This window comes from Phycodurus eques, chromosome 11 (assembly GCF_024500275.1).
Source record: "Phycodurus eques isolate BA_2022a chromosome 11, UOR_Pequ_1.1, whole genome shotgun sequence".
Lineage (NCBI taxonomy): Eukaryota > Metazoa > Chordata > Actinopteri > Syngnathiformes > Syngnathidae > Phycodurus > Phycodurus eques.
Window position 1 is genome coordinate 18,063,837 of NC_084535.1, and position 19,308 is coordinate 18,083,144.

A 19,308-nucleotide genomic window follows, 5' to 3' on the forward strand; every position below is an offset into this window, starting at 1 on the left:
TAAGTGAAAAAAATAACACATTTTCATCAAAAGTGTGGGCTCTCTGACCTGTGCAAAGAGGAAAACAACATTTCCTGTCCCGCCAATCTTGTGCAGGACACTCTGCAGGCCTTGGGTTTCAGTGGGCAGCAGAGCCTTGAGAGCGCTGGGCTCTAAAGAAACGCTTTGCACTTCTCTGGAGCTGAAGGGCCGCTGGGTAACCACGGTCTTGGCTTGTCCCTTCAGTCTAATTACCGGCTCATAGATAGTATAGACCCTAGGACTGCTGGGAGCATACACAACTGCCAGGCTCTCCTGTGATATAACAAATTCACAACAAATTAGCTTTAATTTGACCTATTTATTAGACTTTACGCCGATCTGATCGGTGTCATCGGTATCGGCCGATAATTAGCATTTTATGCTGATCGGCTTTCATGTCATAATTCGCCGATCCGATCAATGACGTCATCGATCGGCTCCGCACAAGACATTTAACTCTGCGTCGCCGTTGCGTATGAATCCAAAATCTTTTTTATTTTTAGCCTTGTCACGTGACAGTACTCAGTATACAGTACACAACTATATACAATAAATGAACAAGTCATGTAAATGGGCCCATTGTTCCATCTTGTGATCGGATATCGTTTTTTGATCGGCCCCAAAAAATCCTGATCGTGTAAAGCCTATACAGTAGAGTATTTGGTAGAGTCATAAGTGAATTGAGCCCGGTTAACCCTCATCATATCTCGGACTGATATAGAGTTGTTGTTGGAACTTGCCGTTATTTGTAAATTATTTCACTCTGGCTTCTGTCCTTTTCGTTTTCCAATGACCCAAGCTATTAACCACAAATCCATGAGCAAATACTACAAGGGAACCGTTTTCACTCTCATTTAAATAGCTGAGGCTTAACTAGAATCTTTTTCCATTCAAGAAAAGTGACATAGTGCAGTGTGTTAATAGTGAGTGGTAATTGGAAGGGCATAATCCACAAAAAACATCAAATAGTATAAATAAGACATCGGTTGCTGTGTGTGTGTTTTTTTTTTTTTTTTTTTTAAATCAAAGGAGCAAACGAGACTTACAACTAAAGCTGTTGTATCCACATCCTTGCTTTTCATCAGAAGCTCCCGTACTCTGTCACACTTGAGTCCTTCCTGAGTGACAAACTTGGAGAATGACCCTGGAAGTCTGCCATAATTGCAGGGCATGATTGAGGTGAGGTCAGGCCCACTAGTGTACAGGAAAAAAGCCTCCTCGGACCCTACTCTGGCCCCTGGAACAGGCGAGCAATAAAGTTTAATCTTGTGAATGTCGGAGAGGCACAAATCCAAAATTGACCCTGAATCAACATTAAGGATGAATAAATTGTAGTTTATTCTTTTCTTTACACAATACAGTATTAGTCCTTTCAGAGAACTGTGGTGCAGTTACATATTTTATTGCTTGTTTTCAGCAGTGGGTCCTTTTAAAAAATTAACTGCAACTCTTGATGAATGACAAAGCCATCAGATACTGTAATACTATAGCATGCATTATAACATTAGCTGCAGCCTCAAATTGAGATAACCTTGAGGTGAGTCACAGGCAATTAGAGGCAACAAGACATCACACAAGCAACAGTCACTAAATTAAACATGCTTTCAAAATGCATCTGACGCACAAACCATTCAAGTGGTGTCCCTATTTAGTATCACATTTTAGCTTATTTAGCTTTATGTGTGCCCTCAAGGAAAAGCACTGACACCAATTGAGATAATAAATGATTGGCAGGGATTGAAAGTGCAATAAGTTAGTTTGTATGTTGAGTTGCATTAGCAAAAGAAAGTCCTACCATTGAAGAGGAGCACCGTTCCCATGCTCCAGTTTAAATGCTGTTTTGTCACCTCCTCACAAGATTGGATACAATGGCCCAACATACAGAAGGTCTTGTTGCTGTCAGAGGATAAACTGGACTTTCGAGGTAAGGTGTAGTCCAAAAAAACTTCACATTTCCTGAAACAGAGAGAAGGCTTAAGGTTAACCCCATTTGGTTACCAACAGGTTTGTGTACGTTTGTACTCACATGATGCCGCACACCCAGACAACCACACGACCATGGATGTTCTTCTTGCCCTCAGGCTGCTGGGTGTAAGTGAGGCCGAGATGCTGCCATTGGCCAGGCTGGAGAAGTCCCTCAACAGAGTCTGCCTGTGCCAACAACCCTGCTTTTATCTCGTCATTTGGGTCTATACAAACCCTGTGGGAGCAGTGTACTTAAATATAAAACTTTACAAAGTACTACACTGTGCCTCATAGAAACTCCAGTGTATTGGAACACTCACCTGAATGTGAGTGACCCAGTAGAGAAGTCCGCCCACACTTGAAGCATCAGTGCTTTTGAGCCCATGGATAGAATATGAATTAGGGCTTCCTCCACTACTTTTTTTCCAGCCTGAGGCGAGCCATGGTGAGATTCAGTGGCAGGAGGGTTCCTCCTTTCTGGAAAAAGAGAAGTGCAATACTTAAATGTACAGACTGGGTATCAATGACTTTGGCTGAATGATGTTTCTCACCCTTGTGTGTGTTCCCTGCTCTTTCCTCTTGCTCCACCACCCTCAGCCACATGGAGGCACTGAAGCCACTAGCCATGTGAGGCCAGCAGTTCTGCCCCACCAGGGGCAAGTGGAGAGGAGCAGTGTGCCAGGGAGAGGAACGCAGGTGACCTGTTCTGTACTCGCTGTCTCCCTCCCTGCGACCAGGAGACAGTTTGCTCTTCCAGAGCAGACCAACACTTTTCCCTCCAGCACTGCCATTTGATCTGGAACTAGGAGACAGTCCTCCTGGTGTTGAGGCCCCAAGGATTATTGGAAAGTCCAGCAGGTGAAGTGGCTCTATGTTCACGTTGGCTTCAACAATTTGTAAGATGCCCTTCAATAAAATCTCCTGGGAAGCAACATAATAAATAGGATGTGAGAGAAACAGTCGCTTCCTTTTGCATTGTCTTAGAGTAAGTCCTTTTAGCTATGACCATGAGTAAGCTAAAAATAATCAAATGTGTACGCATAAGTTAACTGGGGGACCAGTGTTATACACCAAAAGTAATTAAAAGAAAAAAAGCCTTGAATTCTGCACATCAGCATAGCAAACGATCACACAAATTTATGTGACAACTGCACCTTTGCAGCTTATACAGTATATCACTGCATTGCAATCTTCTTTTTTGGAAACGCGTTTCTGGGTGACTATTTATAAATGATGTCTCCTGCCTGATAGCACATAACTGCGGTGGTAATTTGTAACAGCACATCTGTTCTCCACACATGGGTGTTAATTGTATGAGGAATGGGGAGGGCCCCAGGGAGCAAAATGTGTTGTTGGTTTCAAGAACCAGGAGGTAAATATAGGAGAAATTGACACCAATAAGTACATGTTCGTGCCAAAATAAATATATTCAGATGTGATGCCTACAAACGCTGTCACACTAAAGGCTTCTTTATACTTGCGCGGACAGCGACTGCGGTGACGTCACTGTGGCTGTAGTTTGCCTTAATACTCTAGCGCAACCCACACGCGCAGTTTTGAAAATGTACTGCAGTTCACCTCCAAGTTGGGGGTATCGCTACGGCTGGTGTAGGCTAGGACACCACAGGGTGGAGTTTCCTCTGCATTTTTTTGGCCATTTCCGGTAGCCGTGTTTAGTTTACTTTCCTTTCAGTAACAAAGAAGAAAGCAACAACAATGGCGACCGTGGAACAGGACAGTGTCTGCTAGAACAAATGGACCTAGATGACCAGATGATACGTTTAATTATGCTGCAAAATCAATTGAGAAGGTGGCGGCGCAGATGGTATGTAGAACCAAGGGGCACGCTGACTAAAACGGACCAATCACGAGAGATGACCTCTGCGGCGTTCGACGCGCAGCAACAATTTTTGCCACGTGCGCGTCAAGCTACGCAGAGGGGCCACGAGGGCCAATTCGTCGGTCATGTGATGCAATGCGGGCATTGTCGGCCGCGCGACCGCGGGAGTATAAGTTGGATGCACTTAAACCTAGAGACTCGTGCGTGTGACAGATAGGGTCTACTACTTACAGTAGGTGGGGTTTTGTCCAGGAAGAGACGAATCAATTGGGCCAGTTCCTCTGCTGTGATTCGCTGGCTCACCATGGCAACCAGCAGCTCCACTATAACAGTCTGACAGTCTGAATGTAAACCAATTAGCAAGGTTACACACACATGTACAGTACAATAACTCAAGAAGAGCTTTTGGATCTCACAATACATCTAAATGTCAAAATTCCTGCAACAAAATTCTAAATACAGTAGCTGCCCAAAATTATCCAGGAAATCAATAAGAAGTTTTATTTGTATGAATGAAATGGTAACAAAAAAAAAATATATATATATATATATATATATATATATATATATCTGCAACAAACCTTTCAGAGAGTGGTCCGCTTGGCTAAGTATGTTATAAAAGCCAGACAGGATGGTTTTGACTCCTCCCTGTGAGCATCAAAGCAAGACGGCAGTCATACTTGAGAGAGTCCAGTAGGGGAGCAAAAGATAGACAATTGTATATTGTTGGGGAAGTTCAAAGAAATAGGAGGAGGAAAAGTTAGTCTGACCTGGTCATAGAGCAGAGCAGCATTGTGGTTGTTGGCGCGAACTGCACCGAGTAGACTGTGAAACACATGACTCACTACCTCCAGGTCTGGGGAGCCGCTGGCCAGTAGTTGCAACTCGATTGTACAGATCTCTGGAAAAAGCAGCACGCCACGCCCGGGACAGTCTGGCACTGTCGCAAACTCACGCTGCACAGACTCCACCTTCAATCCTGAGGGAACGGCCAATGAGATGCAACACTAAATCAGACACATGAGGGAAAAACAGACAAATCTTACACCTCCTGCTGACTGACACCCCTCTTAAACGACCCCAGCTGGCTGCTTAAACCGCTTCACGATCCAGAGGCATTGCCTTCTTCATTTCCAAACAGCTGTATTGGTGACAGCTGATAAAATGAATTAATCTCTTTCCTGTGCTCAAAGGAGTATGGGAGTTTCCTTTTGCTTTCACGAGTGCAGCCCAGCAGACTCTCATGTGCCTTGTCAGACATTCTTTTATTCATGAGTGATGTAAATCAAGTTCACACTGCTCAATTTACTTCCACACTCGCACAACCAAATAAGGATCTGGTTGAAGCTTGAACTCAGATGCAAATACAAATTTAGATAACTTTCTTGTTCCTTAAAAAAAATAAAAAAAAATAAAGGTTACAGACAGTTTAAATGTTGGACTAAATGAAATGCCAACTGTCCAATGAATATCAACCAAAATTTGGGGGAACCTGTTTTTTTTTTGTTTGGAAAAAACAGGAAGCAAATTGTTGGCTCTTCGGATTAAAAAAACAACAACAAAATAAATAAACATTTGGGAGCTACATGCTTTTCATTAGAGAGCGACGATAGGGGTTTCTTCCATTTTCTGCCAGAAATACTCCAGAGCACAAACAAACAAGTCATTAGGGAGTAGTCCCTTTTGAAGGAAATGATCACTACATTACATTACACAGAGTCAGACACCATGCCCACAAACATGTTACCTTCATAGGAGGAATAAATAGCCTGAATGTTAACTTCCTTATTATATGGGCCTGCCTTCACTGGCTTCTTGGCCACTTCAGAGCCAATTTTAAGGTCCTGCTTTTAACTTATAAGATTTTAAATGGTTTAACACCAGTGTATTTAAAGGAACTTGTGGAAATATATGGTTTCTGTCCTTGGAGGGGAGTTTATTCCAAAGGTAAATAGGAAGCCGTTTGGTGAACGAGCCTTTTCAGTTCGACCCCCAATTCTGTGGAACGCTCTGCCACTTGATGTTAGGAAGGCCTGCTCAGTTTAAATTTTTAAAATCAAAATTAAAGACGCACCTTTTTACTCTTGTGTTTTAATTTATATATGGTGTCCTGTTTTAATGGTGTGTTTTTTGTTTTGTTTTTGTTCCTGTTTTTATTTACAAAATTGTTTTAATTTGTTTGTCTTATTAAATGTTTTTTAGTTGTTGATATTGTACCTGTACTTGCTTTTTACTTAACTGTACAGCACTTTGATTGAAAGTGCGCCATAAATAAACTTCCATCCATCCATCCATTTTCTGTACCGCTAATCCTCACTGGGGTTGGTTAAACAATATATTTCTCATTTACTCATTTATCAAATTCATCTAAAGCAATAGGACATCAATTAAGAAGGAAAACTATAGAAGAGAGAGGGGAATTTTAAACCAACTGGTTTCGAATGAGACCAGCATTTTGGATTCAAGGTTGGGCATGTTTTCCAGGAAGTAGATGTTTAAGAGAGATTGACAAATCACAAGATCCAGCTCATGCAGTACAAGGAGCAAAGTAGCCTGCAGTTGTACAACAAAACGATGACTGTACTCTAAGGTGAAAGAGAGAAAGTGTCTAATTAGGGTGTCTGAAACCTATATGACCAAAGCAGAAATGCCGAGGTTATATGTGCCTGATGGGGTTAAAAAAAAATGTGTGAAGGAAAATTTCTGCAATGTCATGCAAGTATTCAGAATTTTGTATTACCAAACATCATCACAGCAGAGGATGTGGTATTGTATTCTTCAGTACATGAAACTCACAAACACGTTCACACACCATCGCAGTTAAAATGCACAGAAATAATGAGTTCTTCGTCATTACTGGGAAAAGTAAACATTTATACTGGGAGAAGTAGTACACATTTGAGGTTTCTCAAGGTTAAAAATAAAGAGGCTTAGAGGTTGAGGAAAAATATACAACTTCTCAATCCGTCAAGACTAATCTGTTGACATTTATTACAGACAAAAACAAATAGTAGAGCAGGAAAGTAGTTCAGATAATTTATAGTTAGAGCCTAAAGTGAATCCAGTGACTGTGTGCCCGTTTTGAAATCAACTGCATTAGCATTAGCTGAGCTGTAGGTTCTGATAATGATGTGTTGCAGATTCTTAAGGATCAATAAGGTGCAGTGTGGTCCTACCCTCTTCCTGGTTGGCCATGTCCTCAGGGTTGCTTTCGCTGTCGGCGTCGTAGCCCTCCTCCTCCTCCTCCTCCTCCTCCTCCTCCCCAGCGGGCTTGACGCCACAGCTCTGAACGCCGTCCACCTCCTCTGATAGATCTCCGGCTGGGGCGGCCCCTTCAGCCAACACTTGGAGCTTCTGATTGAAAGAGGGCAAGAGGAAAAAGAGGGGGAAGAGGAAGCAAGAGACATGAGGAAAGAGAATGAGAGAGAGGAAGAGAGAAAAAAGGCAAATCATTTTTTAATACGTTTTAATCCCAATAAAAGCAAATGAATCATGCGTGAACAAAATGCTGAACATATTTTGAATTTTTTTTAACTGATGCGGAAAGAAAACTGTTCTTGTTAACATGAATGTCAGCTGACTCGTGCAGCACTCAGGCGACCAAGATCCTGGTTTTGTACGGCTAGTCATCAAAAGGGCACGGAGGTCCGTGTACACTTACGAACACTCGAGTAAACAAGTCTTAAGTGTTAACTGATGTACAGTTCATTCCCCATAAAGCGAGCACAAGGTCCATGTGACAACATCCCAGAAGAACAAGCATTTGACTGTGATGGAGGAATAGCCTTTGAGTTTCACAGAACAAATTCAAATGGATCATGAGACCATCATACACTGCATGACTCATTAAGAAAGAACTTAGTGCTTCAGAATTAGGTAAATCTATTATATAAAAAGATAAAACCTTACTGTGTCGGAACAGGCTTAGTCACACAGGCATTTTAAGAGCCTCACTAACAAGTGGCTTGTTGAGGAGAACCAAAACTTGATCAGTGTAAAATAAGAAAAGTGATTCACTTTCTCTGTTATTTTCCTTCATGGTCTTATTCCACTACAATACAAGAACATTACATGAGGTAAGAGCATAAAAAAATGCATGTCACTTACAGCATCTCCAAAGGCAGGACTCACCCAGACTTGCTTTTCCTCAGGGGGATCGGGAGAGGATGACACGTCGGCCAAAGCCACTCTCAGCAGAGAATCAAAGAGTGGCACAGCAAGGTCAGAGCTTACTACCCCTGAGCAAGAGAGCTGGTCTCTCACTTCTAACAGGGTATCTCCCACTGACTGGAGCTACATAGAAGACATGAAAGAGAAGATTTCTATTTTGTGTTTGATAGGTGAAGACGAGTTTTATACCTGATAAGAAAGCTCTGAGTCTGTTCTCTGCAGGGCTGAGTTGGCACTGTGAAGACAAATAGCCAATAAGGCCTCAAGAAGGCGAATACTTTGTAACTGCCACTCTTCCTCCAGCCTCTTGGTTGGATCTCTGGTTTTCCCCTCAGCTGGAGCGCTGTTAACTGAATCTTGACCTGGTGCATCTACTCCCAACAGAGTGACTGGGACAGTGAATTCTGGGCTACTTTTGGCCTTGAGTTCCTTCTTCTTCCTTGCTTTGCCATCCTTGGTTTTACTGGAAAGCTTCTGAATAACCATGCTCATAAGGCGCAAACAAACATCCAACCCTCCTAGTCTGAAGAACTGTCTCTGGAACAACGGGTTGGCCAGGTAGACACACCGACACACTGACCAAACATCAGCCACCTTTCGTATCTGTTCTTTGGATGGCAGGGTCACGCTGTCTGGAGACAGGTATGCCAAGCGCCCACCAAGGGGCTCACTAGCTGTACTGTCATAGCCTGACGTGTCTTCAGAATCATTAGCAAAGTCTCGGTCACAGTCAGCTTCTTTGCTAACGCAAAGAAAAGCAACACAGAGGAAGAGGTTAATGACATGGAGGTGCGTCTCGGCTTGGCTACGGCCTGCTCCACGGCCCTGCCCACTACGACTCTTGTGGCGCGGGTATGCCTCTTTTAGCCCTTCATAGAACTTGCTGAGGCTCTGTGGACCCTCTCCAGATCCCCTAGAGCAGAGATCCTCAGCCAGGTTTGAGACTGTCTGCTTCTCTTCGGCAACAGCAATCTCCAGCTCCTGAAGCGTGCAGTCAGCCTGCTGGTGTCCAAGGCTGGTTATTAGAGTTTCAAACACCTTCAAAGCTAAAGAGCATGTCTGGTCAAGGTAAACCAGTTCTGTCATCTGGTTGAGCCCATTGCAGCTGATGAAAAGATCTCGAATAACCCTGTAATGGAAATATTCGTAAGTATTAAGGTTTATCTGAAGAAAGTGTCATCGCAACAGAACATTAACATTTGTTTTTTATGACACATCCACCCATTGTCTCATGCAGGGAAACGGCAAGCTCCATTTTAAATTGTTGCATTAACTGTGAGACAACGGTTGTTTTCATATTTTTACTTTATAACCCTACTGTTTTTAATACCTTGTCTTACTTTTAAAGTACAATGCATGCCACTAGAAAACAGCCAGTACCTAGCAGTGATGAATGATAAATTATGTTATGGCGTCACAAGGTAAATTAAACCAAAAATGTGTTCCCCATCAGGGAGATTTATGGTTACATTGGAGATGTTATGTGATTGTAGACTATTATATAAAAAAGAGCATTAATATGTGTGCAGTGCACTGTGTGACCTCTAAGTATAACCTCCTGTTCACCTTAGCTATGTAAAGAAAAAAAGTTTATTTATTGTAAACTGTAACTTTATGTTATGGAGCTGTAGAAAAACACAGCCTCTTCTGGTGCTCCAATAGTGTACTCTTGTCACATAAGCCATCAATAGTGCCCTGAGGCCACTTCCTATCCACAAAGCTTTATTAAATTATTGACTAGCGTCAATTAGCAATGACAATCTAAGTGGATTTAATATTCAGGCTGTTATGTAATCTACATTTAATAATGAGGAGAATAAAATATAAATTTTATGAGATATACATTTACAAATCAACACTAAGCATCCCTTTTATCCTTAAAAGTCTTAAAACAGATTACTGACTGATATTTTGGATCAACGCATCTTTCCTACTATAAACCAAATATCACAACTTTGGGAGAACTCTTACAGCACCTAATCCCCCAAAGTACTATTGAATAAATAATATATGGAGAGGAAAAAAAACAACTGATAACTTACCTAGATTTGAGAAGTGCAGGTAATGCTTGCAGATATAAGAGTAGTACCTCCACAGGCAGGCACTGTGTATGATAGCTGCATACTTGGGTGCAAACTGTCGAAACCCCAAGCTGTTGAGCATGGTGGGCTAGCTCGACCCCTCGCTGTAGCACAGGATTGAAGATGTGTGTGTATAGCTGCCACTGCACTACAGTATTGCCACGCAGTGTCAAGTGGCAAACGTGACCAGCTACATGTTGACTCAGGTGCCAGTCATCTCCAAACACTAGCTCTTGGTAAGCCTCAAGGGCATCCCACTTCCATAACATGTCCTGTGCACCCCCTCCACTTGGCAGAATCCCCTGGGAGCGGTAGCACAGGCTGGTAGAACTAGCTGAAAGTTGCCCATGTTGTAGCGTCTCCTCAAGGCCTGGCAGCTGACTATGGTCCAAAGTGCAAATGTTACATGATGCAAGCTTCAATTTCTCTGAGGGCTGTCCTCCACCAAGCTGGTCTAGTATTAGTCTGCTTAGAACACTGAGAACATGAGACTGGTAACTACGTAGACCTGGAGCTTGGAAGGCGTCCAAGAGTGGTTTTATCACAGAACGAGGGTCCATGCAACAGCAGATTCCAACAGCCTGCACCCCGGCTAGTACCTGCAATACAGCTGGTCCACTGGGCGACAAACGCTGCAGGAGCCGCAGGCATTGATGAGCACAGGCAGCCAGGCAGCAGCAACGCTCAGGGTAATGCACTCCATTAAGCTCCATCCCTTCCTTTCCTTCGCCGTCCTCTTCAAAGGGGTTACGCCTCGCAGCCATCTTAAAAGCTGAGACAGGCAAACCCGACAGATCTCTGTGATGATGTAGGAAGTGGGAATATTCACAGCGACGGTGACGACGTCGAGCACACACGGACTGATGCAGCTGCTCTGATTTTGCTTTCTTGACAGCACTTACAATCTTGAAGACCCCGGCAATTAGACCTCGTAGTCTTTCTGAAGCCTCACCTCCGACTTCTGAATCCCTGGCCCTCCCAAGTTCCTCCAGACGCAGTACTGTAGTTTCAAAAAGCTCCAGCCCACGGTGTTGGACAAATTCATGGATGAGGTCTAGTGATTGACTAAAGAAGAAGGGGTTGGGTGTTGAGGCATGCAGGCAACTCAGAAGAACTTGCAATACCCCTTCTAGAAGCTCAGGCAGGAGCAATGCCCTGTGGCGAAAGCGGGAAAAAGAAAAATCATCTTGGACTTCTTGTAGGGTCTTTTTGGGTCGAGGAGCAAATGGATTTGTCTGTCTGTCAAGACAGCTTTGGATTTTTAGGGTGGCCCGTAGCAGGTCGGTCAGGCTGCGTCTCAGGCTATCTGGAAGGGTTTCACTCTGACTGACATCTACTGACATTAGGTGCAAGATGGTGCGTAGGAGCATCCTCTGGACCAATGCAATCGGTTCTTCTGTCCAGCCCCCAGCAAGCTCTTCTGCTCCTGTTCCACCATCGCCTCCTGGACCACAACAATCTCCAAACTCCGTCAGGATCTCAGTGAGCGTTGGTACAACACTGACTGCCAAGCCAGGACTGTGACTGATGCTCATATCAAATTTACACACTTTCTCCAGTAATGAAAGTAACACAAAGCAGAGATCAAAGGGTGAGTTCTCCATGCGATTGAATATTGACATTGCAGCTGGGTCTGTCAGGGTTTCAGTGTCCATTGTGTGAGATCCAGAGAGTCTGGGATGGGGGTATGGTGCACTCATGGTTTCTGTGTTGGTGGTTGCTGTGTCCGTTAACTGTGTTGCTTCCAAACGATGATGTAGATGATGTACACGGAGGGTAGAACCATGAGACTTTCTGCTCCTTGTGCCACTTGGGCCTGCCTTGTCTTCAGCATTGGCTTCTGAATCTGAGGTAGAAATTTGGGAGCGCCGAGCATCCTTTACAGAGTATTTCTGGGCTGTCCTACGTGACCTCCTTGATTTCCAGGTGCCGCTGCCAACACGTGGCCTCTTTCCGGTTTCCTGTTCATCTGTCCCAGTCTTCTGTCCTGCTCTAAGAGGTGCAGCCTTTACCTCCCGGCTGAGGAACACTTCTAATAAAGACGGCAGGGTGAAATCTGCCGACAGAGAAATGCTGTTCGTGAGTTTTCTGGAAATACATACCAAATATACCTCTCAGGCAGAAAATTTAAATTACACAGCTAAGATTTACAGTACGTTCAACTTTGAGATTCTGTTATTTCCTTAACATGGCATATGAGAAAACAAAGATGATCAGAAACCATTACACACTTGTTAAAACACCTTCAGTGAGTAAGAAAATAATTAAAGTAAAAAATGTCTAGCATCCATGCCACAGTGGATCATCAGTCCAGTACCAAATACCAGTGTCATCCAAAGGTCATAAGCGCCTGTAAGCACTCCTTAATGTTTCTTAGTTCTCAGTAGGTCTGTACGATATTAGGAAAAAAATGACATTGCAATTGACCTGCGATATATATTGCGACGTGAAATAATACAGAATCGGTGTTGGTAAAGTTCATTTTCTACACGAACTAGTTCAAAGTTCAGTTCATCATTCCACAAATGAACTCAGTTCATAGCTCATAATTCAACATTTTGAACCAAGTTATTTTTTTCCCCCACTACGTTGCCAAAGGGTTGGCACCGTGCATGACTGGTGAGCACGTTTGCCTCACAGTTCTGAGGACCCAGGTTCAAATCTGGCCTTGCCTGTCTGGAGTTTGCATGTTCTCCCCTGTGCCTGTGGGGGTTTTCTCCAGGTACTCCGGTTTCCTCCCACATTCCAAAAACATGCATGGTAGGTTAATTGAAAACTCTAAATTGCCCGTATGTGTGAATGTGAGTGCGAATGGTTGTTGCTTTATATGTACCCTGCTATTGACTGGCAACCAGTTCGGGGTGTACCCCACCTCTCGTCTGAAGATAGCTGGGATAGGCTTCAGCATGCCCACGACCCTAGTGAGGATGAGCGGTATGGAAGATGAATGAATGAATGTTGCTGAAGGGTTATTACCCTCAAAATACTGGCATTTCCCCATTGTTGCCACCCATTCAGTCCACACTAGTAGCCAGCTGCAGCTTTCACCCTACAATCTCAAAAACTTGAGGAAAAACGTGTTGCTTGAATGGTGTCTTTTTTTAAAATGAGGAATTAAAACAAAAATAGGACATTTGTACTTAATGTGTAAACAAAAAGACGCAACACAGTATGACAGGAACGATGGCGGAAGGACATTTATAACTTTGCATTCCTCGCAGCTGTGGCTGACTACATTAAAAAAATAATTTATCTATTCTTATATTACAAAACAAAATAAATTCCATATTATCACAAGTTGACCGCTCAGTGTTTTAACTGAAGCATTCTGATACAAATAATTTCCCTAGTAATCCATTTTTAGAATTATGTGCTGTATTACAAACCAACACATTAACTCCCTTCCACACATTGTCCCTGAAAGTACCTCACGTACTCACGAAGCTGCCCAGTTTCATTCTGAAGCGCGAAATAAGAAATGCAGCAGGTGTACGGTACAAGCTTTTAATCTTTTGAGCATGTCCAAACTGGTCCCTCTGTTGGCCACTTTTAATATTACAGTTGATTCACTATATCGTCCAGTTCAACACCATCGCAGCAGACCCTGCGATGTGACTATTGCGCACACGTACATCGCGATGACGACGCTCAAACAAAACAATGTGCCGCCCTAGTTCTCACTTTAGTTGATTTACAGCATTGTTGTCCAAAAAAGGGGAAAAACAATTATCGTTGTGGTATGGCGATCAGGAAAATTAGTCACTACTCATATTTCATTGCACCTGATGCTGCTCTATCATGTTCATCTAAGACTTCAAACATAGCTTACGCTTAAAGTATGACATTAAATACAGCTCTATAAATAATCACAGTAAACATGACACATAAAATGAATCTAATGCCCAGTTTTGTGGCACAATTTACATTTGTGCACACAGAACAATGGGTTATATAATGCAGTTATTTTGACGTACATAAAAAAACAAACATTGTTATTAGCTACAGCATGAACATTTGATGATGATGATGAGTACAAACCTGGTGCTTTTTCTTCTTGTACAGGGATCTTCCACACCAGTGGGAGTAGAGACAGCAACAAAGTTAGCAGCTCCTCTCGGCAAGTCAGCTCCTGAGAGAGCAACAAAACACACTGGGGTTACCTCGAAAGCCTCCCTTCTCCTCTCCTTTTGGTCACACTCTGATGTCACATTAAGACACACCCATCAAGACATTCTTCGAGCGCAATACTTACATCCACTTGTCTTTCATTACTAAGATTTACTATTAATTTGGGACGTAAAACTAACTTGTTTATGAAGGACCTTTGATACTAGAGACCACCTAACTATGCTTTTGGCTAAATTAGTCAGTAAATCTTCAGTGCTACTGTGTGGAGAAGCAATGTAGCATCTGCATGACAGCCTTGCTTCCGTGATCTGGGGGGGGTGCAGGTCTACCCACAGCATTCCTCATTGCAGAGAGAACCAAGTCCTTCATGTGCTAATTAAAAACAATCAACCTACTTCGTCAATTGTCCATAAACAATGATCAGGTCCCAGGTAAAAATACACAATAGTCATTATTTTATCAGTGTGTACACCTGTTTTAAATCAGTGAGATTAAGGCGCAAATAATGTAAATGTCCAAAGTAACACCCTTCCATTTTCTATATTGCTAATACTCAGTGGGGTGGCAGGTGTGCTGAAGCCTATCCGAGCTGACTTAGAGTGAGAGGCAGTGTACAACCTCGATTGGTAACTAGCCAATCGCAGGGCACATGTACACAAACAACTATTCACACTCACATTCACACCTAAGGACAATTTACAGGCTTCAATAAACCTATATGCATGTGTTTGGAATGTGGGACGAAACCGGAGTACCAGCAGAAAACCCATGCAAGCACAGGGAGAACATGCAAACTCCACACAGTTTACCAGAAATATTTACATGAACAAAAATATTTGGACACAAGTACATATCATCAAGACCGCAAGGTAACAAAGGTGACCAATGACTGGTTGAAGAATTTGCTTTGAGAAGATGCCACTAGAGGACAGTAAATAAATAAGTGATGTTATCATATTTGTCAAATGTACATCTGCACTAAATACCACATTCTCACAAATAGTAGTAGTAGCTGTGAAAATGGTCACGCAGCCAGGTCATGCGAAATGAGACCGTTTTATAAAGCTCAGCTCAGAACTGAAGAAGGCTGGAATATGCGAGGTGGAAGACCTGAACAGGTCATTGCTGACATGTATTATGATTCATTTGTGACACTGAACATTCTCACCTGATCAATGATGGAATCTAGGGTGCTAAGTAGCAGAAATCCTCTTCCTCTGACGAGGTACTCCCCTAGTGCAACCATATGACTTTCCTCCTCATCCTCCTCCCGTGCCTCCGCTCTCTGTGCCACTGCACTGCATAGTTGGTGTACATCAGTCAGGAACTCCCTTGCCAGCGTGTTACTGGCCCCACTCATGTCTGAGCTAAAAGAGACACAGAAAGAAAGAGATCAATCAGGGATTAATTAAAATCTGTTGGTCCTCGACTACCAGTATCACACTCTCTTTAAATTGACTCTTATCCTATCTTAATTAACATTGTTGCAGCACCATACTATTTAATACATGTTCCCCACTCTACATCCATTGCAGCCTGGTCCATTCTGAAAGGGGGATACCCCATCGGCAGTCCCTTCTCAAGGTTTATTTTTTCCCAAATGGGGTTTTGAGTTTTTCCTTGCACAATTTTTTCTTTTTTAATAAATCTGCAAAAGATTCTACAATTAATTTTTTTTCTGTCAATATGGTATGCTGTGTGTACATTAATGAGGAAAAAAAAAATACTTAAATGATTTTAGCAAATGGCTGCAATATAACAAAGAGTGATCAATTTAAGGGCGTCTGAATACTTTCCGTAACCACTGTATTATCCATCCATCCATCCATCCATCTTCTACCGCTTATCAGAGGTCGGGTCGCGGGGGCAGTAGCTTTAGCAGGGACGCCCAGACTTCCCTTTCCCCAGCCACTTCATCCATCTCTTCCCGGGGGATCCCGAGGCGTTCCCAGGCCAGCCGAAGGATGTAGTCTCTCCAGCGTGTCCTGGGTCGTCCCCGGGGTCTCCTCCCGGTGGGACGTGCCCGGAACACCTCACCAGGGAGGCATCCGGGAGGCATCCAAATGAGATGCCCCAGCCACCTCATCTGGCTCCTCTCGATGTGAAGGAGCAACGGCTCTGAGACCCTCCCGGATGACCGAGCGTCTCACCCTATCTCTAAGGGAGAGCCCGGACACCCTGCGGAGGAAACTCATTACGGCTGCTTGTATCTCGTTCTTTCGGTCACGACCCACAGCTCGTGACCATAGGGGAGGGTAGGAACGTATATCGACCAGTAAACCGAGAGCTTCGCCTTTCGGCTTAGCTCCTTCTTTACCACAATGTATCGATACAAAGTCCGCACCACTGTATTATATATTTTGTATTTAATGGTTATTATTTGTATTTTTTATTTTTTTAAATCACCAGTTACTCGAGTAGATTTTTCACTGAATACCTTCTTACGCTTACTCAATTAAATATTTGGAGGACTAATATCTACTTTTACTTGAATCATATTATTCTAAGGTAAGAGTACTCTTACTTGAGTACAATATTTGGCTACTCTACCCACCTCTGTTCATGAGAATTATAAAATTACTCGAGTTTGCGTTCTCATCCTGACTGCAGTGTAAACAGGCAGATCAAATATACCATACCTGGAGTTGACGCGTGTGTAGTTAAGTGCAATTTGGGCATCTGCGCAAGGGAGTTGTTTCATGTTCTCCGTGAATGTAAACAGAGACATATCGGATATGGGCCACTTAAAATGTAAAGTAAATAGATCATGTAAAAATATAACATAAGCAATAAGTCAAAATTGGGCACTCAGACCTACAGTCTAAAACCAGCATTAGGCTAGTTATTGTCTCTCCTATCCTTACTTGTAAACACAAACAGTAAGATACAGCAGTACTTCCAGGATAAAACTATTGTGTGTCTGACTTGGACTTTGGGAGTAGACAGTCTGAGAAGGTCAACAAAAACCTCATCTCCAAGGAGTACAGATACAGTCCTCCTGGGGGCCATAATTGCCTAAGGATGTCAAAGTATTGTGAGCTCCGAGTCCTGACGTAGTGCTGATGTGATTGTGGATAGCGTACTCCAGCAATATACAGAATAAGCTAATTTCTGTCAAGCAGTGCAGTGTAACACACTGTCAACAGTTACACACGCCTGTTACGCACAAACAGTAGACAACATATTTTATTTAAAACAATATACTTAAGTCTAACTTTAAAACAATGTGACAAACTCTTGGGCCAAAACGTGTTGAATGGTACTTTTTTTGGCCACCATGTCACTCCTCACTATTGTACAACACTAGTGGAGTAGAGAGAGAGAGAGAGAGAGAGAGAGAGAGAGAAAAAAAGATGTACAGCTACCGTAACGTAGTTAAAACTGTCTTGTCCCAACATTGCCAAACTCAGTAATCAACACTCCACTTACAACTAACTCAAAGTATGTGGCATTTGTTCCCCTATTATTTCTATTCTGTTTCACCAGATGTAAATGTAAAAGAGATGCAGGCGTCAACACAAGACATCTAGCGCGTCTTTCTGTATGCTGTTTAATTAAGATAACCATCTTTTTACAAGACAATGTCAACTATACAGTTAAACGTGAATCCCAGATAGGTTAACCAGATATGCTATCCCAAATAACATAGTATTAAGTCATTCTAATACATATTAATAACTCTACTAAACCAGATTTTGAAACCTAACAACAATTTAGGAACAAAGGTGAATAGCAGGGTTGACAATCACCGATGCCACCATCTTATTTATAACAATGCTGCTAATTTCTAGCTCTTCTCGAACATATTTTGTTGCCTTACCAAATGTTACTGGGCCTGACAGTTTTCTTCCAGCCATCTTGTGTATATTCCAAGTTTGACTGCAGCTTGACTGCTGGCTGTATCTGCATACCTTCTATCACGACGACTGACTGAATTTTCTGTTCTGCTGAGCAAATTCCATTAAATTGGAATTTCAAATGGAAGCTTTCCAGATTCGCAGCAGATCAGCGTATCACATGAAAGCATGTGATGTCACATGGCAAGGGGACTGGCCTTGGGAATACCGAAGAGCCTCCAATGACCTGCAAAGGACCTCTGTAACAGACCATCACTCACAAAAACTGCATTTATAGTCTACAGTACAACTGTGATATTGACAAGCTTTACACTGTGTAGCTTTGAGTTCTGCATTGTCTAAATGAAGATGATGGGATGTTGGACCAGTATTTTGTAATTTTTGTAGATGTCTGCTTATCGGAAATGTAGTTGCAACTGATTCAATTTGTCAACATATACAGTAGATAAGGAGTTTTGCGTCTTAGGCCTCATTGACAAGACATGGTTGACAGCATTGCTTATCTGTCCCTTTGCAGAGAAGCATACATGTATCACGCACATTAGACTATTTTTACATTCCTGGTTTTAAAAGATAAAATACATTAGTCAATGTAATAATACTTATTTTGACTGACACGGTTGTATTTTTACGGTTTGTGGTAGTTTAGATGTCTGCACTACATTACACTTAGAGCTGTTTTTGATATTTTGATAAGCTAGATTAGTGATTAATAATGGGACCTCTGAACGCAGACAGACATGCAGTACAGTTCAACAGCAGTCTAAACTACAACATTGACAAGGGGACAGTTTTTATTCAGCTCTCAATAGACTGGACTATTCAATTGTTGTGGCTTGTGGAGTGTGCATGGTTCTTTAACTTACAAAACATTAGAAAACAAATCTTTTTCAAGGTCAGGAGTCAAATGTTAAGTTGTTCATAGCTATTCAGCGTGCTGAGAGCACATTGTTTTTCATAAACATACACAAATCAATTGTCTGATGAGAGGCACTTGAATTCCCAAATGTCCCATAACTCCGTCATTCACAATATAAATTTGAACTTCAAAAGGAAATTCTGCACATATAGTCTGGAACTTAGAGATACAACAGTAAAGGTTCTCTCTTTACTGTTGGGCACCCGCAAACAGAAATTAATAGCCAGCAATGCAAAGCGATGTTTACAATTGTGCCTGATTAATTAACTTTATAATTGTACTCCAAATCTCTTGTAACCAAGGCATTGATCTGTGACACACTGAACT

The 19,308-nt window shown here is 42.4% G+C and overlaps 1 protein-coding gene across 11 annotated transcripts in view; it reads right to left on the bottom strand.

Annotated features, from left to right (window-relative positions):
- Nucleotides 1-19,308, bottom strand: part of lyst (lysosomal trafficking regulator) — a 64,423-nt gene that overhangs the window by 27,574 nt on the left and 17,541 nt on the right. For 7 of the 11 annotated variants that reach the window (XM_061691090.1, XM_061691088.1, XM_061691086.1 and 4 more), the window contains 15 exons: nucleotides 15,374-15,572; nucleotides 14,116-14,206; nucleotides 10,039-12,133; nucleotides 8,186-9,125; nucleotides 7,934-8,119; nucleotides 7,003-7,180; nucleotides 4,597-4,805; nucleotides 4,408-4,474; nucleotides 4,058-4,167; nucleotides 2,538-2,907; nucleotides 2,307-2,463; nucleotides 2,048-2,221; nucleotides 1,817-1,977; nucleotides 1,068-1,258; nucleotides 49-294 (listed from right to left, as the gene is read on the bottom strand). In XM_061691090.1, the coding sequence (XP_061547074.1) occupies nucleotides 49-294; nucleotides 1,068-1,258; nucleotides 1,817-1,977; nucleotides 2,048-2,221; nucleotides 2,307-2,463; nucleotides 2,538-2,907; nucleotides 4,058-4,167; nucleotides 4,408-4,474; nucleotides 4,597-4,805; nucleotides 7,003-7,180; nucleotides 7,934-8,119; nucleotides 8,186-9,125; nucleotides 10,039-12,133; nucleotides 14,116-14,206; nucleotides 15,374-15,572 (5,374 nt within the window). Of the gene's footprint in view, nucleotides 1-48; nucleotides 295-1,067; nucleotides 1,259-1,816; nucleotides 1,978-2,047; nucleotides 2,222-2,306; nucleotides 2,464-2,537; nucleotides 2,908-4,057; nucleotides 4,168-4,407; nucleotides 4,475-4,596; nucleotides 4,806-7,002; nucleotides 7,181-7,933; nucleotides 8,120-8,185; nucleotides 9,126-10,038; nucleotides 12,134-14,115; nucleotides 14,207-15,373; nucleotides 15,573-18,025; nucleotides 18,202-19,308 lie in introns of those variants that run through there. The other 4 variants (XM_061691095.1, XM_061691092.1, XM_061691091.1 and 1 more) reach the window with 4 other exon arrangements.